This window comes from Vicugna pacos, chromosome 17 (genome assembly GCF_048564905.1).
Source record: "Vicugna pacos chromosome 17, VicPac4, whole genome shotgun sequence".
Taxonomy (NCBI): Eukaryota; Metazoa; Chordata; class Mammalia; order Artiodactyla; family Camelidae; genus Vicugna; species Vicugna pacos.
In genome coordinates, this window is record NC_133003.1 from 36,245,062 (window position 1) to 36,266,168 (window position 21,107).

Sequence of the window (21,107 nt, forward strand, 5' to 3'; positions counted from 1 at the left end):
TGTCTCCAGAAAAAAAGTATTTATTAATTGAAACAGGACCAAATATATATCATGCTTTGCCATCACATGGTTGGCTTATTACCTTTCCAGTCCTAGCTCAAGCTTCCCCCTCTGAAGGGCTGGTCACTGCCTAAAGTCAGTCCCACTCTTTGTCCTTAGGTTTGCTATTATATAATTATTTCCATAGCTTTATATAGCTTAGTCTGATCTTTAGTCACCTTGTTTATTTGTTTTATCATTTTTCTCCTCCACTAAAATAGGCAGTTCCATGAAGGTAGAGATTGTTTTTCTTCTTCACATCTGTATCCTCAACTCCTGTGGTCATGCCCAACACATATACACAATTATCCCTAACTTTGGGAATTTAATAAATATAAATATTAAAATAATAAATATCTGGGGTGCACACACAGACTCTTTTCTGGTCATATATGCTTCCTAATTACTGAGGTCATGCAAAGTTTTTTATCACTGTGGTATTAAATTTCTCTAAAAGTCTGTACAGATTTTTGTATGCCATGTCACAATTTCAGGCTAAAACCAAACATAGCTAAAGGGAGTCAGCAACATCTGATTCAGATGTGACTTTACCTGTGTGGGTGCTTTCCCCGTGAACTGTGAGTGCGTTCATGACAGAGAGGATCTTAACTTAGAGATGCTGCACCCCAAATATCCTTTTGGTTTGTGAATGTTCCTGGGACTCTCTGACGGGAAGAACTGTTCATTCTTATTTCTGGCTCTTGGCAGCCTTCAGATGCTTCCTGTTAGTGCTCCTGGCAGGTTCCTGGTGGGGCCTGTTGTTTATTGCCCTATCTATCAAGTCCTATTTATTTTTAAGATAAACTTTAAGTGTACTGTAAACTCCCTTCACAAACAGATTTTTCCTCCTCTTGTATACTTTGACAAGCCTCTAAAGGAAATAGTAACTCTGTCCCATAAATATTTGAACCTGAACCTTTTAGGAAAGAATTATGCTTAAAGTACTCAAGAACACGGATGGTCTCAGTCTAAAATCTCCCTTCCAACTACTAATTCTCTCTCAACCTCCCTTCTCTTTCTTCCAATCCTGTCTTTTTTAATTGCCTTATTTCATTACATTTCCATACTGCCCTCCCCTCCCCCTAATCATCCCACCCCAGACCCAATTCTCTAGTCAAAACTGCCATCCTTGTCTTTCTTAAAGACTGCTTACATGATGTAAAATGTCCTTATCAAAAAGATAAAGGGGTTTCCTCTTGGCAAACTCATCAAGTCTAAACATTTTACATCTCTTTCTTGGTCGTCAGTCATATAAGCCTACTATCCCTTTCATCAGTAAACTCTACTATTTTCCAACACAAAGGTGATAAGAAAGGGCACTGACATGGTAAAACATAAAAAGAGCTTGGAATTTAGAGTCATACTGACTTGGGATCAATTCAAACACTACTACTTATTGGCTCTGACTTTGAGGATGTCTCCCTAACTTCCTTTAATGTATTTCCTCATTGGAAAGGTGTTTACCCAGTACTTATTTGGGTGAAAATTCCTAGTATTCTTCTTCTGAGCACCTGGTATCATTACATTGCTTCAGCACTTTTCAGTTTAGGCATAGTTACATGACTTGTTTTTGCTAATACAATCTGAGTGGAAGTGCTGTTTTTCACTTTTGGACAGTTTTTTAGAGGCAGTATGCAATTTGCTATGATTTGTTCCTTAAGTGTGGCAAAGATGAAAGCATGTTTTGGGAAGGAGTCTCCATCATCTTGGGATCTTGGCTGCTATGATTTGTTCCTTAAGTGTGGCAAAGATGAAAGCATGTTTTGGGAAGGAGTCTCCATCATCTTGGGGACTTGGCCAAGTCATCTACTGATCCACCATGGATATGTAGCAAGAGATATTTTGGTTGGTTGTTATTGCAGCAAAACTTGTCCTATCCTAACTGATACATTTACCTTGCAAGATTGTTTAGAGGATGAGTGAAAGTATATGTAAAGGATCAACATAATATGCAATCAGTAAATGGTAGGTGCCACCATCAATAGTATTATTAACATCTTTGTTATCACTGTTACTTTGTTAGATTTTGTGAGGGGTTTTTATTATTGAAGTACAGTTGATTTACAATGTTGTGTTAGCTTCTGTTGTACAGCAAGGTGATTCAATTATATATTATTTTTCATATTCTTTTTCATCATAGGTTATTTTTATTCTGTATTTTGCTTTTTCCCATTACCTCATGTGTTAAAAATATATATTTGCATTTCTAGTCCTTCGGTAAATTACATGATCTTTGAAAAGGACAAGATACTTCATATATCCTCATTCAGGCATTCTCAATTGGATTTGGTATCTATTCCAACTAAATTCTACCATTGTAGCATAGAAGCATTTATAGATAATACACTAACAAATGGGTGTATTTGTGTTCCAATAAAACTTAATTTACAAAAACAGAAGGCAGGACATAGTTTGCCAACCCTTGATTTAGATTCTATTCTTATCCCATTGCCTCTTCTCCTTTTCTGTCTTTCAGTCCTAATTTGTCTCTTTCTCTTCTGTGTATGACTGTATTCTCTGCTGCCATGGGCAGAATTTTTCCTCATGGCAAGTAGAAATGGCCACCAGAAGCCCCAGGTCTGTGTTAGAAAGGAAGCAAATCCCTTTCTCCCCAGTGTTCTTCTTGGGTACTATGCCTACACTTGGACCAATCTCTGTTGACAAGGCATGGGAATTTCTGTTTGGTCAGGCCTCAGTCATGTGAGTACCCCTGTGATCAGAGAATGGTTGAGGCACTGTGATTGATGAACCTTTCAAAACCACTGTGGGTAGGGAGGGGAGAAAGGCCGAAAGGCTATTCATTATAAGCTTCCTTTCTCCTGAATATGCAGAGAAGCAGGAAAGAACCTGGCTCAGGCCATCCCTAAACAATTCTCCATTGTGTAGCAGACTTGATACTTTTTATCCAATCTCCCTGGTCATTCCTCAAAGTCCTCCTGTGGGGTCTGGAAACAAAAGCACCAGCTGGGATTCTGGATGGATTGTATGTGAGAAGCAGGAAAGAGAGCAACCAGAGAAGACTCTTAAGCTTCTGTCTTTAAGCACTTAAGTGAATACAGTGCCCTGTATTCAGATGGTTAAAAATCATTTCCCACACTGTGGAGGGGGAGCAGCAACATGGATAATTCCCAACTGGCTTGTAAGTATCTTTCTAATGATCTGAGAAAACTCACAAAACTTTACAAAAGGTAATAAACAAAGCAATATGATGGTATATGAGTCAGGACTCTCTGGAAGCTATCCAAATTCCTCTCTGCAATATGGGAAACACCTGCAAATTCCTAATATGAAATACCATAATAAGGGGAAAGATTTATTCTTGTTATTCCTGGGCGCATGAGTTCTGCATAAAGGGCATCACTGGGTACCATGGATATGTATTGGGCACTCAAAAACGGAGTCAATTTGATATACCAGTACTTGCTCTATTTTTACTTGGCTCAGAAAATTTAATGAAATTATACAAATCCCTGAAATCTAATATTTTTATGTGATAAGATTGTGTAAGAGGAGGGGGTGGAAGAGAAGTTTGGAAAATGTGGTGACAGATGGCAAGTGGGCTCAGGCACATAGCGTTCCTATATATAGGGGAGGGGACAATCTGGTTAATCAAGGGGAGGGGAGCATTTTTAAATTTAGATTCAAGTATTTTATATATTCAGCAACATCATTTAGTGAAGCAGCCTAGCTGGATAGAACTTTAAATTTTTTTTTTGGTTGGGGGTGGCTTGTGTGATATATATTTTCAACAGTTTTGCATATTCTTTCATGACGTCGACATTTGAAAATCAGACTGTCTCTATAGGCTTTGAGCATGTCTTTTGAGAGAGGGCTGAGAATTTCTATTTCTAGAGAGAGTTCCTTCCAAGGAAATTGAATGACATTTTAAAAATTAGGGTCATCCCAGCTAATTTAGCAACATGGGAAAATTAAAGCGAATATTTGCAATGAAGAAGACTTTATACTTCAGTAGAATGAGCAACAGTCTGGGAATATGGACACCTGAGATGCAGGCCCAATTCTAGGTAACATCAGGGCAGGTAGATTGTGTTACCTTACACGTGTCATTTCAGCTCCTTGGAGCTTAATCTTATTTTTAAAATGATAGCATTGGTTAAGTAATCTACGGGATATTTTTAGCTTCATATTTCCATTGTTGTTGTCTCTTAATGCTCTGTTAATTACAATGCTTTTGGCTGCAAGTAGCAGAAAGCCACACTCAAACTGCCTTAAACTATTACCGGGCAAGTCTAGTGTTGAGTGGACTTTAGAGTTTATTTGATTCAGCCGACATTTTTCCTATGTATTCACTCTGCTTTCCACAGTATCAGCTTCGTGCTAAGGTTGGCACCCCTTCAGGGTCTCCAGTTAATGACTCTTGGTCAATGACCTACTTCCTTACTGAGGTCTGGATGAAAAGAAAAAAATCACTTCCTGAAACTATGAGATGAATGAAAAAGTGTCTAAGAGATCTCTGCAAACCTGTCCTCACATATTATTGGCACAAATTGACTTTTATGCTCATCTCAGAACATGGCGAGCGGACGGGGCCACTGTGAGCCACAGGGGAGACTCCTAGAACCAGCAGTTAGCTCAGCCAAGGGGGCTGTCGCTCAATGATAGAAAATCAAGGAGGAGGGATATGTACGTAAGGGAAGCAACCATGAAGTTTATTAACCATTGCTTGGAACATCTAAGGTTCACATAATCTATGCAGTTAGATAGGAGGTAGGAAAAAAGACCCCAGATTAATGAAACAGAGGTTTTATATGGTAACTATTATCACATGAAGCACATAGTAAGTTTTCAATAAAGATCCATACACTGGACTCACCTTAAATCTGTTAAACACAGAGAGTGTGCATATTAGTTGGCAACTAATTAACAAGGAATCACAGGTATTTATGGGGTTGTCATAGTGACCAGAGACGTACTGCAGTAAGTTTGTGTTTTAGAGCAGTGGTTTTCAAACTTGGCTGCACATTGGAGCCATCCAGTGAGCTTTGACAAATACTGTTGCCTGAGTCTCACCTGCCAAGATCATGATTTGATTGCTCTGGGGTAGGTTCCTGGGCATTTAGAGTTTTAAAAACTACCCAGGTTATTGCAACTTGCAGTCAAGCCTGAAGACCTCTGGTATAGGGGATCCAAGTATGAGCATGCTCAAGTACATTGTCCTACCCCCTCCAATCATGTCCCAGGTTTCCCTTGAACTCTGTTCCATAATTCTCTTCTCTTCTACTCTAAACTAGTAACTGCTAGATTTTCTTCTCTAAGCTGGGACTCCCAGAGATACCACATGCTCTTCATTGCAGTACGAACGTGAGGGTGGAAACCAAGAGTGGGGAAGGCCTACTTTCAATATGGTGTGTTAGGAGAAAAGGACAGAAGGGTGGATGAGGGAAAACAAGAAGCAATGCAAAAAGCCTTTCTCACCAGGACGGGGATGTGGTCAGAGATGCACATTTAGGCATTTTCAGACTCAGATTCCCACACAAACACCCATACACATACAGACACATCATCTAAAATTCTTTCCAACCTCCTCCCTGCTCAGCCCACTGCCAACCGCTTGCTTAGAATACTGCTGCAAATTCACAGAACACTTAAAACATGAATAAATGAGAAATGGCTATGTTTATTCATTTACTCACACACCCATTTATTCATCTCTTCTATAAATATTGATTGAACACCTACTGTGTGCCAGGTACACTGCCAGATGGTGAGTGAACAGTGATGAATAAAATAGGAGTTTAGAGCATGTACAAAGGCTCTGAATCTAGAGAGTATTCGGAGGGTGTGAGATGGGCCAGTGATTATCCTGGGTACCGGTTCTTGAGTTCTGTTCTCTGTACTGGGTTTGTTGCATGAATATTTGCTGAATGAATGAACACCTGAATGTTCTACTGAGAGAAGACCAGAGTGACTGGAGCATGGTGGATGTGGAAGTAGGTAAGGAGAATGGACTAATACTCAGATTGAAAATATGGGCAGACATTGGTTATGCTGGGCCCTGTCGTCTATGATTTAAAAAAAAATCAGACTTTGTATTCTGTCAGTTGGAAAACCATTGCATGTTTCCAAACACGGAATGGTAAGGTCAGGGAAAGTTCCTCTGAAACCAAAGGGATAAGGAAGAGTCATGTGGGGAAAAAATAGATGGAAGGATATTCCAGAATGAGGGAACGGAATGTGCAAAACCTTTGAGTCAAGAGGCATAATATTTGAAGAACTGAAAGGCACTGTGCTTTACCTGGGATGTGGAAATGAAAGATAGTCTAGTAAAGTGAAGAGAATAGTAAATAGACATGGCACCGAGCAGTAGATGTTGAAGCAAATGCAGCTGACACTGAGTCTTACAGAAGTGAAGAGGAGGGGTTTCCAACCTAGACTTGCGAGGCCAGGAAAAAACTCCATAAAAATAATGCACCAGAACCAAATGTAAACAAGTGAGTTGATTTAGGAGAAGGAAGGGGAACAGAATAGGTAAGTGGAAATGGAAAAGGAACAAGGGTGTTTCAGATTGAAAAAGTTGAATTTGCAAAGGCATAGAGAGGTAGGAAAGCACCTTAAAATTTAAAGCTAAATCTTAGAGCATAGAAATCAAATTTAATTTTAAAAGTATGTAGAGACTTATATGCCAGACACTCTGATGTGCATCCTGACAATAATCTTTTGAATTAGGTATCAGTGAAGTGAGTTAGGTGAAGTTACTTGAATAGGATTCGACAGTTAGTAAGAGCTGTTACTGAATGTAGGACCCAAGCCGGCTGACTCCAGAGTCCATTCTCTTAGCTCTTCTGCTATACTGCCTCACTGACCAAGTCAAAGAGTAAAGAAATACAAGGAGGGAGGCCCAAGGAGATATGGGTTAAAAGATATATGTTCCTATTTTTCTATATTTTTTCTACTTCTGGAAATTATCTCTTTTCCATAATTAAAATTCTAACCAGACAAAAGAGAACAGATAATCAGCCATGTTAATAATAAGACAAAAACCAGGAGAGAAATTTACTTGAAGGCAGACCAGATACAAACCTTGGGTGTCAAGAAAAATTAATAGAATTTAAGCCCACACCAGGCAAAGGGAATTTATGTTTTTCTGTTGCAGTTAACCACTAGTGTCATACAGGATCCTATAGAAAAAAGAACAATATTCTTGTTGCTAATTCTCTGTTTTGCATAGGAGGAAATTTACTGCCACAGAAGTAAGATTAACCACAATTTACAAGCAATAAAGGGATGTGGAATGTTTAGAAAAAGAGAAGTACTTTAGGTTGGTTATGTCGATTAAGGTCACCGTTAAAGGAACAGTAATTGACATTGGAAAGTGTGATATTTTCAGAGAAAAAGAGCAAATCATATAACGTATTATATATTAAAGGACAATTTTTTAAAAAGCAACAAAACCAATTAGGCATGTTTGGAAATGTGTTAAGAGGCTGTACACTTAAATGTGAGTACTGGTAACTTGTGTGTGACAGATTCTAGATGATTTAAAAATCTTTCTATTTAGATCTTAAGTTTTCTGCCTTTCCAAAAGATTAATATATTACTCTGTAAGTAGGAAAAAATGATAAAAATGGCAAAGTACCTTAGTCCTAAAAGTACATGGCATTTATCCACATGTGGTTACGTCTGTGATTACGTCTTTAATATTCATCCTTTCTTCCTCATTACTGTCCTCATTTTCCTTTCCATATCAAACCCCTCTCATTCCGTGCATCTCTTTTGGAGGAAGCTGATTTGTCCCTTGATTTGGGTCTGGGGCTTGTGGTGCGGCTCTAAGTGCAACACTGTGATCTTTCCCTGCGGGCCAAGGTCTTTGGCTCAGGGAGGGCAAAGTGACCCAAGTTAAGCTAAGGAGATGTGAGAAGTGGTTTGCTGAGGGGAGCTAGGAAAGAATCTTCCTTGCTCGTCTGAGAGAGCTTCTCAAAACAGTCCTTTGTGCTGCCTTTATGTGGATGGAGAAGCTCATAGCCCAGACAGCTATTGGCAGTGATGTCTCATCCCTGGTGGGGAACCTGCCTTAGAATGACACCTTGGATGGCAGAGGGAGAGTTGAAAATGAGCTAGATCCTTGATGGCTTAGCGGAGTCACTGAGTCAAACTCACCTGGAGGTGAGCCCCACCTGTGAACTGTCAACCTGTAAGAAACCATATACCTTCTTTATTATTTACTTCAGTTTGAATTGCTTTGTTTGTTTGTTTCCATTACTTGTAACATTCTACTTTCTTCCATGTTATCCTTGTTTTGGCAGGCTACTGTCAGGTAATTCAATTTTTTCTTCTAGCTTACTGAAGATTATTTTCTTCTAGCTTACTGAAAATTATTTGAATGTTTTATTTCCCTTAACCTGGCTGGTATATTTTAGAACAGAATCCACTAACCGTATGTGGCTATGAATGGAATGAACTGAAATAAAAATTAAAATTAAAAAAAAATTCATCTCCTTGGTTGCCCTAGCCACATTTCAAGTGCTTGCTAGCCACAAAGTGGGTAGTGGCTACCATCTTGGCTGGCATAGACACAGAACATTTCCAGTGTCACAGAAAGTTCTACTGAGTAGTGCTGTAAGGGAGAGAGAGGCAGAGAGAGAGAGAGAACACCAGATGAGGAGACTTGTATTCAGATGTGACCCACACCAGTGAACTCGCTGTGTTCCCTCAGGTAAGCCTCCTCCCTTTCTTAGCTCGTTTTATTTCCTCTAGAACAGAGAGGCTGGGCTAGGAGGTTTTTTTTGGAAGGTCTCTCTAGGTTCAGTGTAAAGAAATTCTAAGTGCTTTCTTTTGATTTTTAACATTTGTAGACTTTTCTTTATTCTTTAGGGATCAGCTGTGAGCTCTACCATCAGGTCATACCTGGATATCATCAAATACCAAGAACCAGGGCTGAAAATTTAGGACAGTTTCATTTTTTTTCCCCTCTAGGAAAAAAAAATTCAACATGGTTTTAGAAGTAGGTAGGTAAGGGTTTAAACAAAATAGGGGCCAATTTCCTTTACTTAGTGTCAGAATAATAGACTCAAACAGAACAAGGCAGTAATCCTAAATATGTATCACCACTTCATACACGTGTGCTACCCAAAAGAATGAATAAATTCTTGGGGAGAGCACAAAATCTACTAGTTTCTAGAAAAACAGTTCACTGTACAGGCCATCTTGATAGTGAACTTATATTTTATTTTTGATTCATTCATCATTATTCATTATACATGCAAATGTTTGAATGTCTACTATATACCATGTAGTAAATATGTGCTTGATTCTGAAGATCCAGTGGAGAACAAGATGCTGGTTCTCCTCTCATGGCGATTCTGGTAAAGAGATAAAGCAGGTATCAATTAAGTAATTCCAGAATTAGTTATTTACAAGGGTAGTTAAGGCTACGGAGACTGTATCTTGAGGGCTGCAAGAGCATCTGCCACAGTGACTTGAGAAATATACAGGGGCCGGCTCATGCAGAGCCCTCTCCACCATGGTCATGGATTTGGGCCTTATTTTAAGCTCCATGAAAATCCATTAAAACATTTTTCAGTAACAAGGGTGGCATGATCAACATGCATCTCAAACACAATTCTCTCCATCTGCAAAGTGGAGACAGAGATGTGTGGGAGGTACACATCTGAAGGCAAGTGGACTAGTTAGAGAAGTATTGTCATAGTTCAGGTGAGAGATGATAGTAGCTTGGGTGAGGATATTTGAATGGAGAGGGAGAGAATGGACAGATTCAAGACACAGACAGGAAGTCAGATAAATAGGAAGTGACTGATTGAATGGAGGATTTCATGCAGAGGGAGATGGCAGTCTTCTTCATTTCTGGCTGAACCACTGAGTGCATGAAGGGCCACTTCTTAGATCAGAGTGGGTATGAGGGGGATAGTGATTATAAATCCAGCTGTGGTTCTGTGAGTTTCATGAACCATAGAAATCATGTTACTGTTTTTATTATTATCATCAAAGCAGTCATTTTCACAACCTTTCTGTGCTTAGAATATATATTCATCTTCTTGTAGTAAAGAGACCCCTTGGTCTCGAACAAGACAGTTTATTTATTACTTTGATTAGTGAGACGGAGGTGAAGCTGTTTGTGGTTTCAACTTTCTTTCCATTCTAAAAAGAGAATAAAGAGACAAGACGTGGAAGAACAAAAGAAATGACCTTATTCTTTCTTTTTCTTCTGCCTGGAAGACAGACAAGATAAGCAATGAGGAATTATAATTGATAAAGTAATTGTAGAGATAGCCTGCTGGAGGTGAAAAATGAGATTCCTGCATGAAGGTTATCTTTCTTCCAGCCTAAGAGAAACTGTGTCTTCCCTTTCCCTTTTCTTACAGTTACTGAAAATTCTGCCTTATGTATCCAGATCCAAATTGTAGAACTGAGAATCACCAGTTTTACAGAAAATGAATGATTCAGCCCCTGTTCATTCTCTCTTACCATTAATCATTTTTTATTCTTTCGTAAGCAGTAGTTTGCCGTTTTTGTTTGTTTCTTTGTTTGCTTTTGTTTGTTTGTTTTCCTCATGGATGCTGTGGATTTTCAAGAAATATTTTTTCTCTTCTTCACATCTACTGCTAGGAAGCTTAGAGTGAAAATAGTGCTTCCTCTGTATCTCATGATGATTTGCATTCCATGTTCAAACTTCACGTCAGGCTCGTCTTACTTTACTTTTACCTTTATCACATAAAATTTATCGTTTCTTGCCAACATTGCTTGCCTAGAATTTGGTTGCTTAGAGCTTAGGCTCCAAAAATCAAATATGAGTTTGATTCGTAGTTTTTCAGACTTACTAGAGGTGTGACATTAGTTCAGTCACTTAACTTCTCTGAAATTTGCATTTTCACCCATGATATAGAAATCACTGTAATATAGACCTATCAGCACTTATGTGAGTATTAAAGGAGACACTGCATGTAAATGCTTAGCCAGGGCTTGACACATAGAGAGAGTCACCCCCACCCCCAAATAGGTATTAAAACAACAGCAGCAGCTGCATTATTATTATTATATGATCATCAGTCATCATCAATATCATATATTATTTTAACTCCCATTCTCTTGCTGTACTTCATCTGCTTTCTCTTCATTATCCTCTTCATCAGCTTAAATATATTTTGAAATAATGCAGGTCACAGAATAGAGAAGTAAATAAGGTGAGGATATACCCTTTAGTTGGGTCCTAGAGTAAGACTGACAAGCTAGGGATGTTGCTGTGCATCTGGTATGGTGCCCACACTAGGACACCATGTTAGACAGGAAAATTTCCAGTGAGTTCCAGAAAAAAATTGATATACCACAAATGATTTATGCAGTCGGGCTATGGGAGAAAGATAGGGTAACATGATTACTTAGCCAAGGGAAAAAGTATACTGTTGTCTCATGATCAGGGTTTGAAAATAGACATTGTCAACCAACTGGTGGGTAGCCGTAGTGACTGCAGAAAAGAGAAACTGGGCTTCAGTGCTACATAAGGCATAGGGACTAGAGGTAAGGTGCCTGGACAGTGATATGTTTATCCGTGCTGTCCTTTCCATCCGCCAATTGAAATGGAACAAGGAAAAACATCAGCATTATAAAACCACAACCAAAATGTGTTATTTCAAGAAATACTTTGAACTGATTTAAATGGTGCACATCTAAGCCACTTTAATTTGCATTGGACTGAAACTTGGCATCTTTCTCAGTCCAGATGTAATTTATTTAAATTCCTTCAGTTATTTTTCAATTTAAAAATGTGCCTAGACTAAAAATCTTGCATGTCTCAAATTTTTTTGCCCTGCACATTTGTGAATTCAAATTAGCCAAATTATTAAGTGGATGGTTCTTAGACTAAAGTAAGGAGGGCTTTTATTTCTAATGCCAGAATTGCAAAGCATGGTAACCAGGGGAATGATGGATTTACTGGTAGTTCTTTAGGCCTGGATCCAGGATATCACCCCTTCAATGGGTTTCCCAATTAACTCAATAACGCGAAGTATTCATATTTTAAGACTTTTATAATCATTTGAAGAGACACAGAGAAGAGTCACACTCCACAGGATATAGAAAGTCTCTACCCCTCCAGCCCTCTCTCCCCCTGCCTTTATTGTGCAGGGCAGTGTGCTGAACATTCTTGGCTATTTAAGCATTCTGAGTGTTACAGCTTTCACCCCTGATTATTTTCATTGGGCCTTTCTTTTGAAAAAATGTGGATTTCTCCATGGGGAGAAGTTCTGATGAATAGGATTTTCTCTCTTTTTTACATAAACAAATACACAGATGCTGTGTTTGAAATGTATATCATTAAGGAGTTCGGCCCAGCTGCATAAGTACCTTGAATTCAAGATGCTGGAAGGGCTAAAACAATCGTGCTATAGACCTTTGCCTTTTGCAACATTGTGCTTATATAACTAAATGACCGAGCCAGGTATGGCTGCAGGAGTGATCAGTTTATAACTTTTGGCTTGTAAGAACTCTAAGGGATTCCAGCTTCAATAATCAGTGCTTTGGATTTATCACTGCTCTGATCAAACATCTCCAATGGATTTCTATAGCAGGAGGCTCTGTGAAGGCGGGAACTGGGTCTGGTGTGTATACCGCTATCTCCTCAGAGCTTAGGGCAGTATATGGAACATAAAAATTTGATTAATACACAATCAATATAGGGTAAAGTCTTCATCAGTCAGGACAGACTAGGATATATTGCAATAACAAATAGCTTCTAAATCTCAATTGCATAAAGAACAGAATATTTCTTATTCACTGTGTACACCTCTGTGGGTTGGTGGGGCAAGGGGAGGGCTTCTGCTCTTTGTAGACTCTCAAGGATCCAGGCAGATAGTGCAGCTAGTCCTTGTTCCGGAGGCAAAGAGAGATGTGGAGGGTGTTGCTTCAACAATTAAATGTTCCCGCCTCAAAAAGGTACCATCAGTTTTGCTGACACCTCATTGGCCAGAACATTATGGCCCATCCAACAATATAGTGCTCAGGTGATGGAGTCCTACCATGGCCAGAAGGTAGGAAGACCCAACTTCTTTGACAGGTGTGAGAGTAGTTTTGCTTTGAGTTAGGAGAATAGACTAAATTGTCTTAAATGTCAATATTTATTGATGCTTGTATTATTAGGAAAAAAGATCATTGGCTGCAATACAATGGACAACACAGTATTTGGAACAAAAAAAATGGAACTAGGTTGATATTCTTGTTCCATCACACACATATATAGAAAGCCACTTAAGCCTGAAAGCGGAAGTCTTTATTCCAGTCTTATAAAAAAAATCTAACAATGCCTATTTGAGTGCCTTGAACATAATCCATTAGTATGTGTTTCAAGTTTATGAAGTTGAATTGAATTGTAGATAAGTAACTATGCTGAACCTTAGTTTAATCCCTAGAAATGAAAAACATAATTTATAGTTTTCAAAATGGTAGCTTTTGTTAGCAAATGGGAACTTCCTTTCAATTTTAATGCATTAGCATAGCAAAAACAAACCCAAAAAATCTCGAGGCAAAGACTGTCTTCCACATTTCAATATTTCAAATGCCTGGGATGTACTGAATATATGTCTTGAATGAATGAATGAATGAATCAATAAGACTTTTTTTTGAGACTGTCTTGATGGCAAAGAAATAAGAAAATTCAACAGTTCATTTTGGAGGGTTGTTTTTTCCATGAAGTATTTTATCCTCGTGTTTAGGAGATGGGCTCGTGACCCAGATGACCAGGGTTTGAAATCTGCTCCAACACTTAGTAGCTATATTACCTTGAGCTAAGTTCTTAATCTCCCTGTTCACCCTCTGGTTCCTCATCCATGAAATGGAGACAACAACAACAACAGCAGCAGTAATAGTAATACCTATCTTACAGGGTTGGTAAAAGGGATGAAATTACACCTTACTCTGTTACTATAGAGCAATGCTAGCATATGGTGAAGGTTTAATACACATTAGCTGCTGCTACTGCTGTTATGATTATTGTCTTGATTTTGCAAGTCACTGTAAACTTTCTGTACCTACTCACCAGCACAACAATAACGACCTACAGAAATGAAACATGCAATGCCAACTAGGAACATTGGCACTCTTGACTTACTCTAAGATTAGTGTTTACTGTTATCTTGAAAACTGTTTAATGATAAGTTTTAGTCGTTATGTTCCGAAGAGCTATTCTGTGTGTATCACGCAGCTAGCTGTGCAAGAGCAGTGGGGAAGACTGATGCGTCTGAAGGGTCTCTCTCTCCTTCACTCTGTGTAACGGGAGAGAAGGGAATGGCTTCCCAAGATGCACTGTAGCATCAAACCTTCTTTATAATACCTGTGAAAGGCAAGAGAGTATTCTGAGGCCCTTGAAAATGTTTTTGAGGAAGGAATATTAGGAGAACCACCTTGATTTAGGGGAAAAAATATGAAAGACTAGACAGTATGATCTAGGACGGTGGAGATCACATCAATCTTGTTTTCTGCCTTGTTACCAAGCATCTAACACATAGTAGGTGCTTTATGAGTGATTCATGAAATAACCAAATGAGTTCTTTGAATGAATCATTGCTAGTAGTGCAATCTATATGTGAAAACCAGGTCACCTTACATGCGTCATTGACATTTGGCTACAATCACACTGTATGTCTAAAGAAGAAAGTGTCTAGACCATAGTACTGGAAACAAAATGTTAAACTTCTGAGTATTTCTTCCCCCTAGCCCAGCATGTTATTTGAGGGAGAGGGAAATTTTTAAAAAATGCCTTGAACATGTTCCTTTGTCAAAATTCTTTTGTCGATGCTGAAAATGACATATTTCTATTTATTAAACATGTTCAAAAACTCAGAAGGTTTGTTGTGGGTTTACACATATAAACATCTATATTGTATTCTAGATATATCATATTTTCAGATTTAGCTGCCAAAACAATCGACAGACTTAAATCTGTATAAACTCAACAGTATTTTTGGTTAACTTACTGGTTAAAAGAACATTAAGAGGTAAGAAATGGCTTATATTTCATTTTCCCATTTGCTGGTATAAGTCTAACACCCATGAACACTATCAGTATTTTGCAGGATGATTTTTTCCTTTGTTTCTCCTTCCCTCATTGCTCTTGCAGCAAGTGAACGTTATGGGTAAAAGCTCTTACAGAACATACCAGGCAATACAGTGTTAAAGTGCTGCTTGAGTTGTTGAAGAGTTAGTGGGCAGGTATTACAATTCACTGTAGCTGTAATAGAGGGTAATGTCACTTTAAGACATGTGATACTTTACAGAGGAGGGATGTATTGAAAGAGACTATTGCTACTTAACAGCACCGTATAGCAGCCCTGCTCCCACATTTTGCTGCCTTACTCTGCCCCGAACGCACTGGAGTGGGGATGGTCCATCATTAACTATAAACTGATTCTCATCAGGAAACTGCACATTATCTCACCACCACTTCAAAGGTCTCGTCAGGCAGAGGTGACGCCAGGAGATGATTTAAAGGTGAAAATGACAAGGTTTCCAGCCCTCCAACCTTGGCTCTTTTTCTGACAATACAATCTGGATGAACCCAATGTCTTCTTTACTGTGGAAATAGCATCGGAAGCGAAAAACATATATATTGTTAATCCTGATAAAGAAGATTAGTGGGAAGCTCTTTGAAAAAAAAAAATCTCAAATTGTGGCACAGATGGATTTTAGAAAGTGTTAGAGCTTTCCAATGACCACTAATAGAGTATTCTGCTCTTGGCTGGATTTTTCAGGTAAGAAGCCTCTTTAAGGATTTAAGATTCAGAAAGCAGATTTGTAACCTATTGAGTAAGATCTAGAGAACTGTGTAAGGCTGGTTGCATTATGTGGGGGAAAACACCTATTAACAGAGACAACCTCTTGGTAAGACAGTGAGCACAGAGAGCAATAGGCAGGAACCTTGGAAGTAATGCTGAGCCTTAAAGAAAGTTAAATGAATAAAAGAAAAAGGAGGAAAATACTGCAAATGTCAAGCCACAGCCATCGTTTTGAGTGCTAAGATCTATGTGGGTGAAGAAACAAGCAAGAGAAAGCAGTCATTGAAAAACTGTTAAGTTTTGATTGTGGAAGGCTTGTTTCAAGTTTAGATGAATTCCTCGTGCATTTTAGCTGAAATTCACAAACAGTCATTGCATGCCACAATCACCTCTATTTTGTCTTTCTATAATTTGCAGGGTATTTTCAAAAGGCTCCCAAATGAATTCATTTCGGAATTCAGAGGAGGGGTGTTGCTCTTTATCTTTACTGAAGAGAATGCATCTATGTTATACTGATAGTTCTGAAGACAATGAAGCTAAATCCGTTGTACACAAAAGTAAACAGTGGGCTGTGAAACTAATTATAAAGTGAATAGTCCATCTGAATCACAGACTGGGGCATGAAAGGCACCATGCTGTTGAAAATAATGTTTTCCTACTTTGCACTTAATTATGGTTGTCACCATTTGTCTATTATAGTTCTAAAACCCCTTCTTACAGACCAAGTCTCCCTCTCCTAAAACCCATAAATTATCTTGTATTATGTCTATACACACACACAATAATGTATATTTTTTGCTTTCTGAACATCACAGTTTTTGAAAGAGTACCAATTTCCACTAATAAAGAAGCCACACTGGGAGGTCACTAGGAGGTCTTAAATGTACTGTTGAAATATTTGAAGTGTATGATTTGACAGTGGAAAAATGGAAAAAAAAAAAAGAAAAAGAAAGAAACAATCTTGGTTCCAAAAGCTCTCTCTAAGGGAAAAGCATATACTTAACTGGACTCTTGTATTGAAAATGCTTCCACATCACTGGCTGAGTAAGGACGATGCTTCAAGTTCGATTTATTTGGCAGAGATGAAATGCAGCATAAGGTGTTGTTTGAGAATTTGGACAATATGTAGCGCAGTTGAGCCTTTGTGGCTCCTAAGATTCTTATAGGTACAGATAAGACTGTCAAAGTTTCAGCGCCTGAGAAAAGGTGGGTGTTCGCCATAAATACATACACCACCTGTCTATGCATATTCATCAGCACTACAACAAATGCCACAATGGGATGTTAGGAGGTAAAGCAATATTGTAAATTATGGCTCGCTCTAGGAGAAAAGCACAGATCTTGTATCTGAAACTCATTCTGGCTGAAGGCAATTCCTTCTGATTTTAAGTCCAGCCAAGAAGACCGGTTCTATCAGGAGATTACAGCATGCCTCTGAGAAATGATTACTTAGTTTAGAAGACAGCATTGGAATTAAAAATTCATGACTGTAGAATTAAAAAAAAAAAAAGAATCCACTCTTTCCTTCCAGGCTTATGTCAGACTTGCAATGAAGTTAGAATGAACGGGAGTGTGCAGTCAATGCCTGGAATAACTATAGTTTAAAGATCATTGTGTAAAATAGGTTGTTTAGTCAGGATACCATGTTTCAAACTGCCTAACTGATATTCAAAAACTTTATTTCTGCATTTTGGCGAGCTGAGGAATTTGGTTTTGCAGGATTTCAAAAACTGGATTCCTGATTGCCTGGGAAGTGCTTTCCCTCAGTCCCACTCAAGGCATGACCTCTGCAGGGTCATTAATTCCAGCCAGCAAAGTAGCAAAGGGGCATGACGTTTGAGACCCCCCTTTTGTCTCATCAGTGGGACTGATGGAGCTGGGGGCTTGAAGGAGCTGGGGGTAATCCTTCCTGTCTAATGTTCTCTTTAGAGAATGGCAATGGTCTCTGCGATGTCCTGGGTCCTGTATCTGTGGATAAGCGCTTGTGCGATGCTGCTCTGCCACGGATCCCTTCAGCACACTTTCCAGCAGCACCACCTGCACAGACCAGGTAAGTCGGAAGCTGCCTCCACCGCAGCCTCCACTCTCACCGCTGTCTTCTAACAGATGGTTGAAGGCAAGTGATAGAAAATGCTACAGCTTTTTTTTTTCAGTGGGAGGTTGCCTCTGAATTCTAAGACATATTGTTGGCTGGATGCTTTGGGGAAAGTGGTGGGGGATACTAAAATGCCTTGGAGGTATTTCTAAGAAAACTCTTCTCAGAAAAGGTGGTTTTCTCCAAGAGTTCCCCCACCCCTGGGCACTCACCTAAAAAGTAGAAGTCATTTGTTTTTGGATCCTTTGGCCCATAGCAACATATCCTGCAAATGTAGGATAACTTTTAAGACTTGAGGATATTTTAGGGAGGCAAAATATGATCTTTGCAACTGATAAAGTGTGCATGTCCCTGGATGCATTTTTATCTAGTATAAGATACCATAATCTCCGTGTGTATATGGCTAAGGATTTTGTGGGGATGTTAGTGCCAGAATTAACTTTGGAAGTAGTTTGTCAGTGAAAAAGAAATTAAAAAGTAACTTACTATTTCTTCTCCGGTTTAATTTGTCTCCTCTCTTTTCTCCCTTCCTTCGCTTTCTGTTCTTCTGGTATGCTCCATGCCTTTTTTTTTTTTTTTAAATCCTCTCTCCCTCTTGGCAGTTTCAGGGACAAGTTCCCTTTAGTGTGATTCATTTTCTTTTCCTATATTGAATTTTGAGTTCCAGATGCATTTTGCTTTCTTCGTTTTTCTGTTCAAGGAATCTTTCTGACCCTTCCCTGGCCTCACTCTTCAATCTGGATTTTCCTTTCTTTTGCCTCTCCAGCTTTCTTATTACTGTTCCCCCAGCTCGATTGTCCTCACCTGCCCTGGTTGTCGGAAAGATTTCCTTCCATTTTCTGCCTTGCTTCAGCCTTTGCATCCATTTACTCCACCCTGTATCTTCACCACCCCTCCCCACCAAACCTGATCTCCAAGTCCTGGCTCAGGGGACCAGTTGCGCGGCCAAGCTCCGGATCCTTAGTTCTCTAGTGCTCCTAGGTCTCTATCTCCCACCCTCCCTGACCCCTTCTCCAAATTCCTTCCTGCCTCCTCCCATCGGCCCGGCTTCCTCCAGCGGCGTGGTCCCGCGTCTATGCCTTTGCCTTTGCCTTTCCCTGGCTCCGCAGTCTATCTGGGCATCGATCCTGGGCTCTTCGGCACTATCCTCCAGCAACATCTCCCAGGGCGCTTCTTGCTGCCTCCCCGGGCTCTGCTTCCTGGTTGGGGAAAGGATGGTAACAGCGCGAGTGCAGCCCGGTTCCTCCCGCGCGCCGGCTCCGGGCTGCAGGCGAGCGCGCCAGCCAGCTGGATGCTGGAGCTTGGGCCGCTCCGGGTGGAGGGGATTGGCGGGGGCTGAGTTTGGGACAGAGGCTGAGGGCTGCTTCTGGGCCCCAGCCGCCTTCGTTCTCCACGCCCTGGGTTGGGAAAGGAAGGCGAAGGGGCGTTGGTGCCCCTGCAGGTGGGCATAGAAAAGGCTCTGCCGCTGCTGCGCGCTGTGATTTCTGCCTCGCGCGTCCTGAGTCTAGAGCTGCCACCGCCGGGAGTCCGAGGCTTCAGTGCCGAGTTGGAGGAAAAACAAACGTGGGTTTTGGAATCCCCAGGTTACCTCCAATCAGTGGCTCACCAATCGGTTCCGGCAAAAAAATGTCTTTGACTTATTACATAGTCATACAAATAATACGAGAAATCTGCATTCCTGGTAATACTTAACAATAAGTGTACATAACAAAAACAACTAATGTGAGTGTTTTAGGCACGCTCTCAAGGTTAATTCACAAGGTTTGGCTTAATCCTTATCCAAGAAGGTGTAATTTCTCTCCCTTCTGCCCAGAAGACTGAAGTTCCTAGGGTCTAGGTGACTTGTCTGAGATCACACAGCAAATAACCGCCACTGGAGACTTGGGTCTGATTTCACCTCCAGAGCCCATTTCCCAAGGAGGATAAATGTCTCCCAGTGCAGAGAATAATCATACCAAGTAGCCTTTTAGAGGATGTGTGAGCACCTTCACGTAATGCATGACAACTTCCAAGTGAGTTCAAAACTTGGCCTCATTTGAACTGCAGACCATTCTGAAAGGAGGCGTTGGCAGAGCTGAGGAGTGTTGGCATGTGGCGATGACAGAACTCAGGCTGGGCCATCCTCCCTGTCACTTAGTATTAGTGACATGACCTTGGGCAAGTCATTTTCCTTCTCTGAGCCCAGTTTTCCATTTAGGGATATTGTGGGGACTGCAAATAAAATAATCTTCATGAAAGTGCTTTGTAACTTGTAAAGTTCTTCATAAATATCAGGAATTATTGGCATCCCCACTTAATAGACTACTGATGTGAATGTCACAGATGTTGAATTAGTTTTGCTGTTTACACGGCTAATTATCCACGTAGTGGATACAATCTTGTTTTTACTCTTGTTATTTTTAACTAGGTGGTACCTGGCCAGAATATACCACCAAATGCTACCTGTCTTATTTTATGCTCTAAGCATACAGTCGAGAAATATAGTACAGTTTGGAATGAACCTTCACATAGACTGTCTCAGAATCAGTTAACACATTAGATTTTTTTTGGTAGGCAGTTATGGCTATGTTATTCTTGTAACTACAAGTAAACTTATGTCTTTGTGGGGTTTATTATCAAAATACTGTAATTTTAAACTGAGAAACACCTCATTAGGTTCTGTCTGCAATTAAACCCAGTATTGTCTCTAGTGTCTACTCTTAGACACTTATTATCATCAGTTTATGGTCCATTTATACATCAGATGCCCCAAGAAACTGCAGGACCAAAACCAGTTTCAACCCCAAGTGCTCATACACATGAGACCCATTTCAGATTCATTGATGAAATGAAGAAACTATAAATACTCCTTTCTAGATGCAGAAAGATGAAAATGATATTAAAGTGAAAGTCCAATGGTTCTGTGTAATACGTTTGTTCAACTTTCTTGGGTTTTCAACAATAGCTGCAAAGATTAAAGCCATAGATCTTGGACATTGCAATATTCTAGATTATTTCAGTCAGAAATACAATCTTCTTTAATGCAATCTTCTGTTTTGATTTTAAGAGTAAATATATGCTTTTTGAGATGAGAGTTGTGATGTTTCCCTCTGAGGGTCTTAAATCTTCAGGGCACTAATGAAATGTGTATGAAAACAAGGGAGAAATCAGGGCCAGTTATCTGTGACAATCCCCCCTTAAATGAGCAAATAAATAAATAAATAGCTGGATAAATGAGAAAAAGGGAAAAACAT

The 21,107-nt window shown here is 39.6% G+C and overlaps 1 protein-coding gene across 19 annotated transcripts in view; it reads left to right on the forward strand.

Moving 5' to 3' along the window:
* Positions 1–21,107, forward strand: part of TAFA1 (TAFA chemokine like family member 1) — an 821,149-nt gene that overhangs the window by 242,793 nt on the left and 557,249 nt on the right. For 17 of the 19 annotated variants that reach the window (XM_072941650.1, XM_072941666.1, XM_072941661.1 and 14 more), the window contains one exon: positions 17,709–17,829. In XM_072941650.1, the coding sequence (XP_072797751.1) occupies positions 17,712–17,829 (118 nt within the window). In that variant the 5' untranslated portion in view covers positions 17,709–17,711. Of the gene's footprint in view, positions 1–5,937; positions 5,995–17,704; positions 17,830–21,107 lie in introns of those variants that run through there. The other 2 variants (XM_072941660.1, XM_072941668.1) reach the window with 2 other exon arrangements.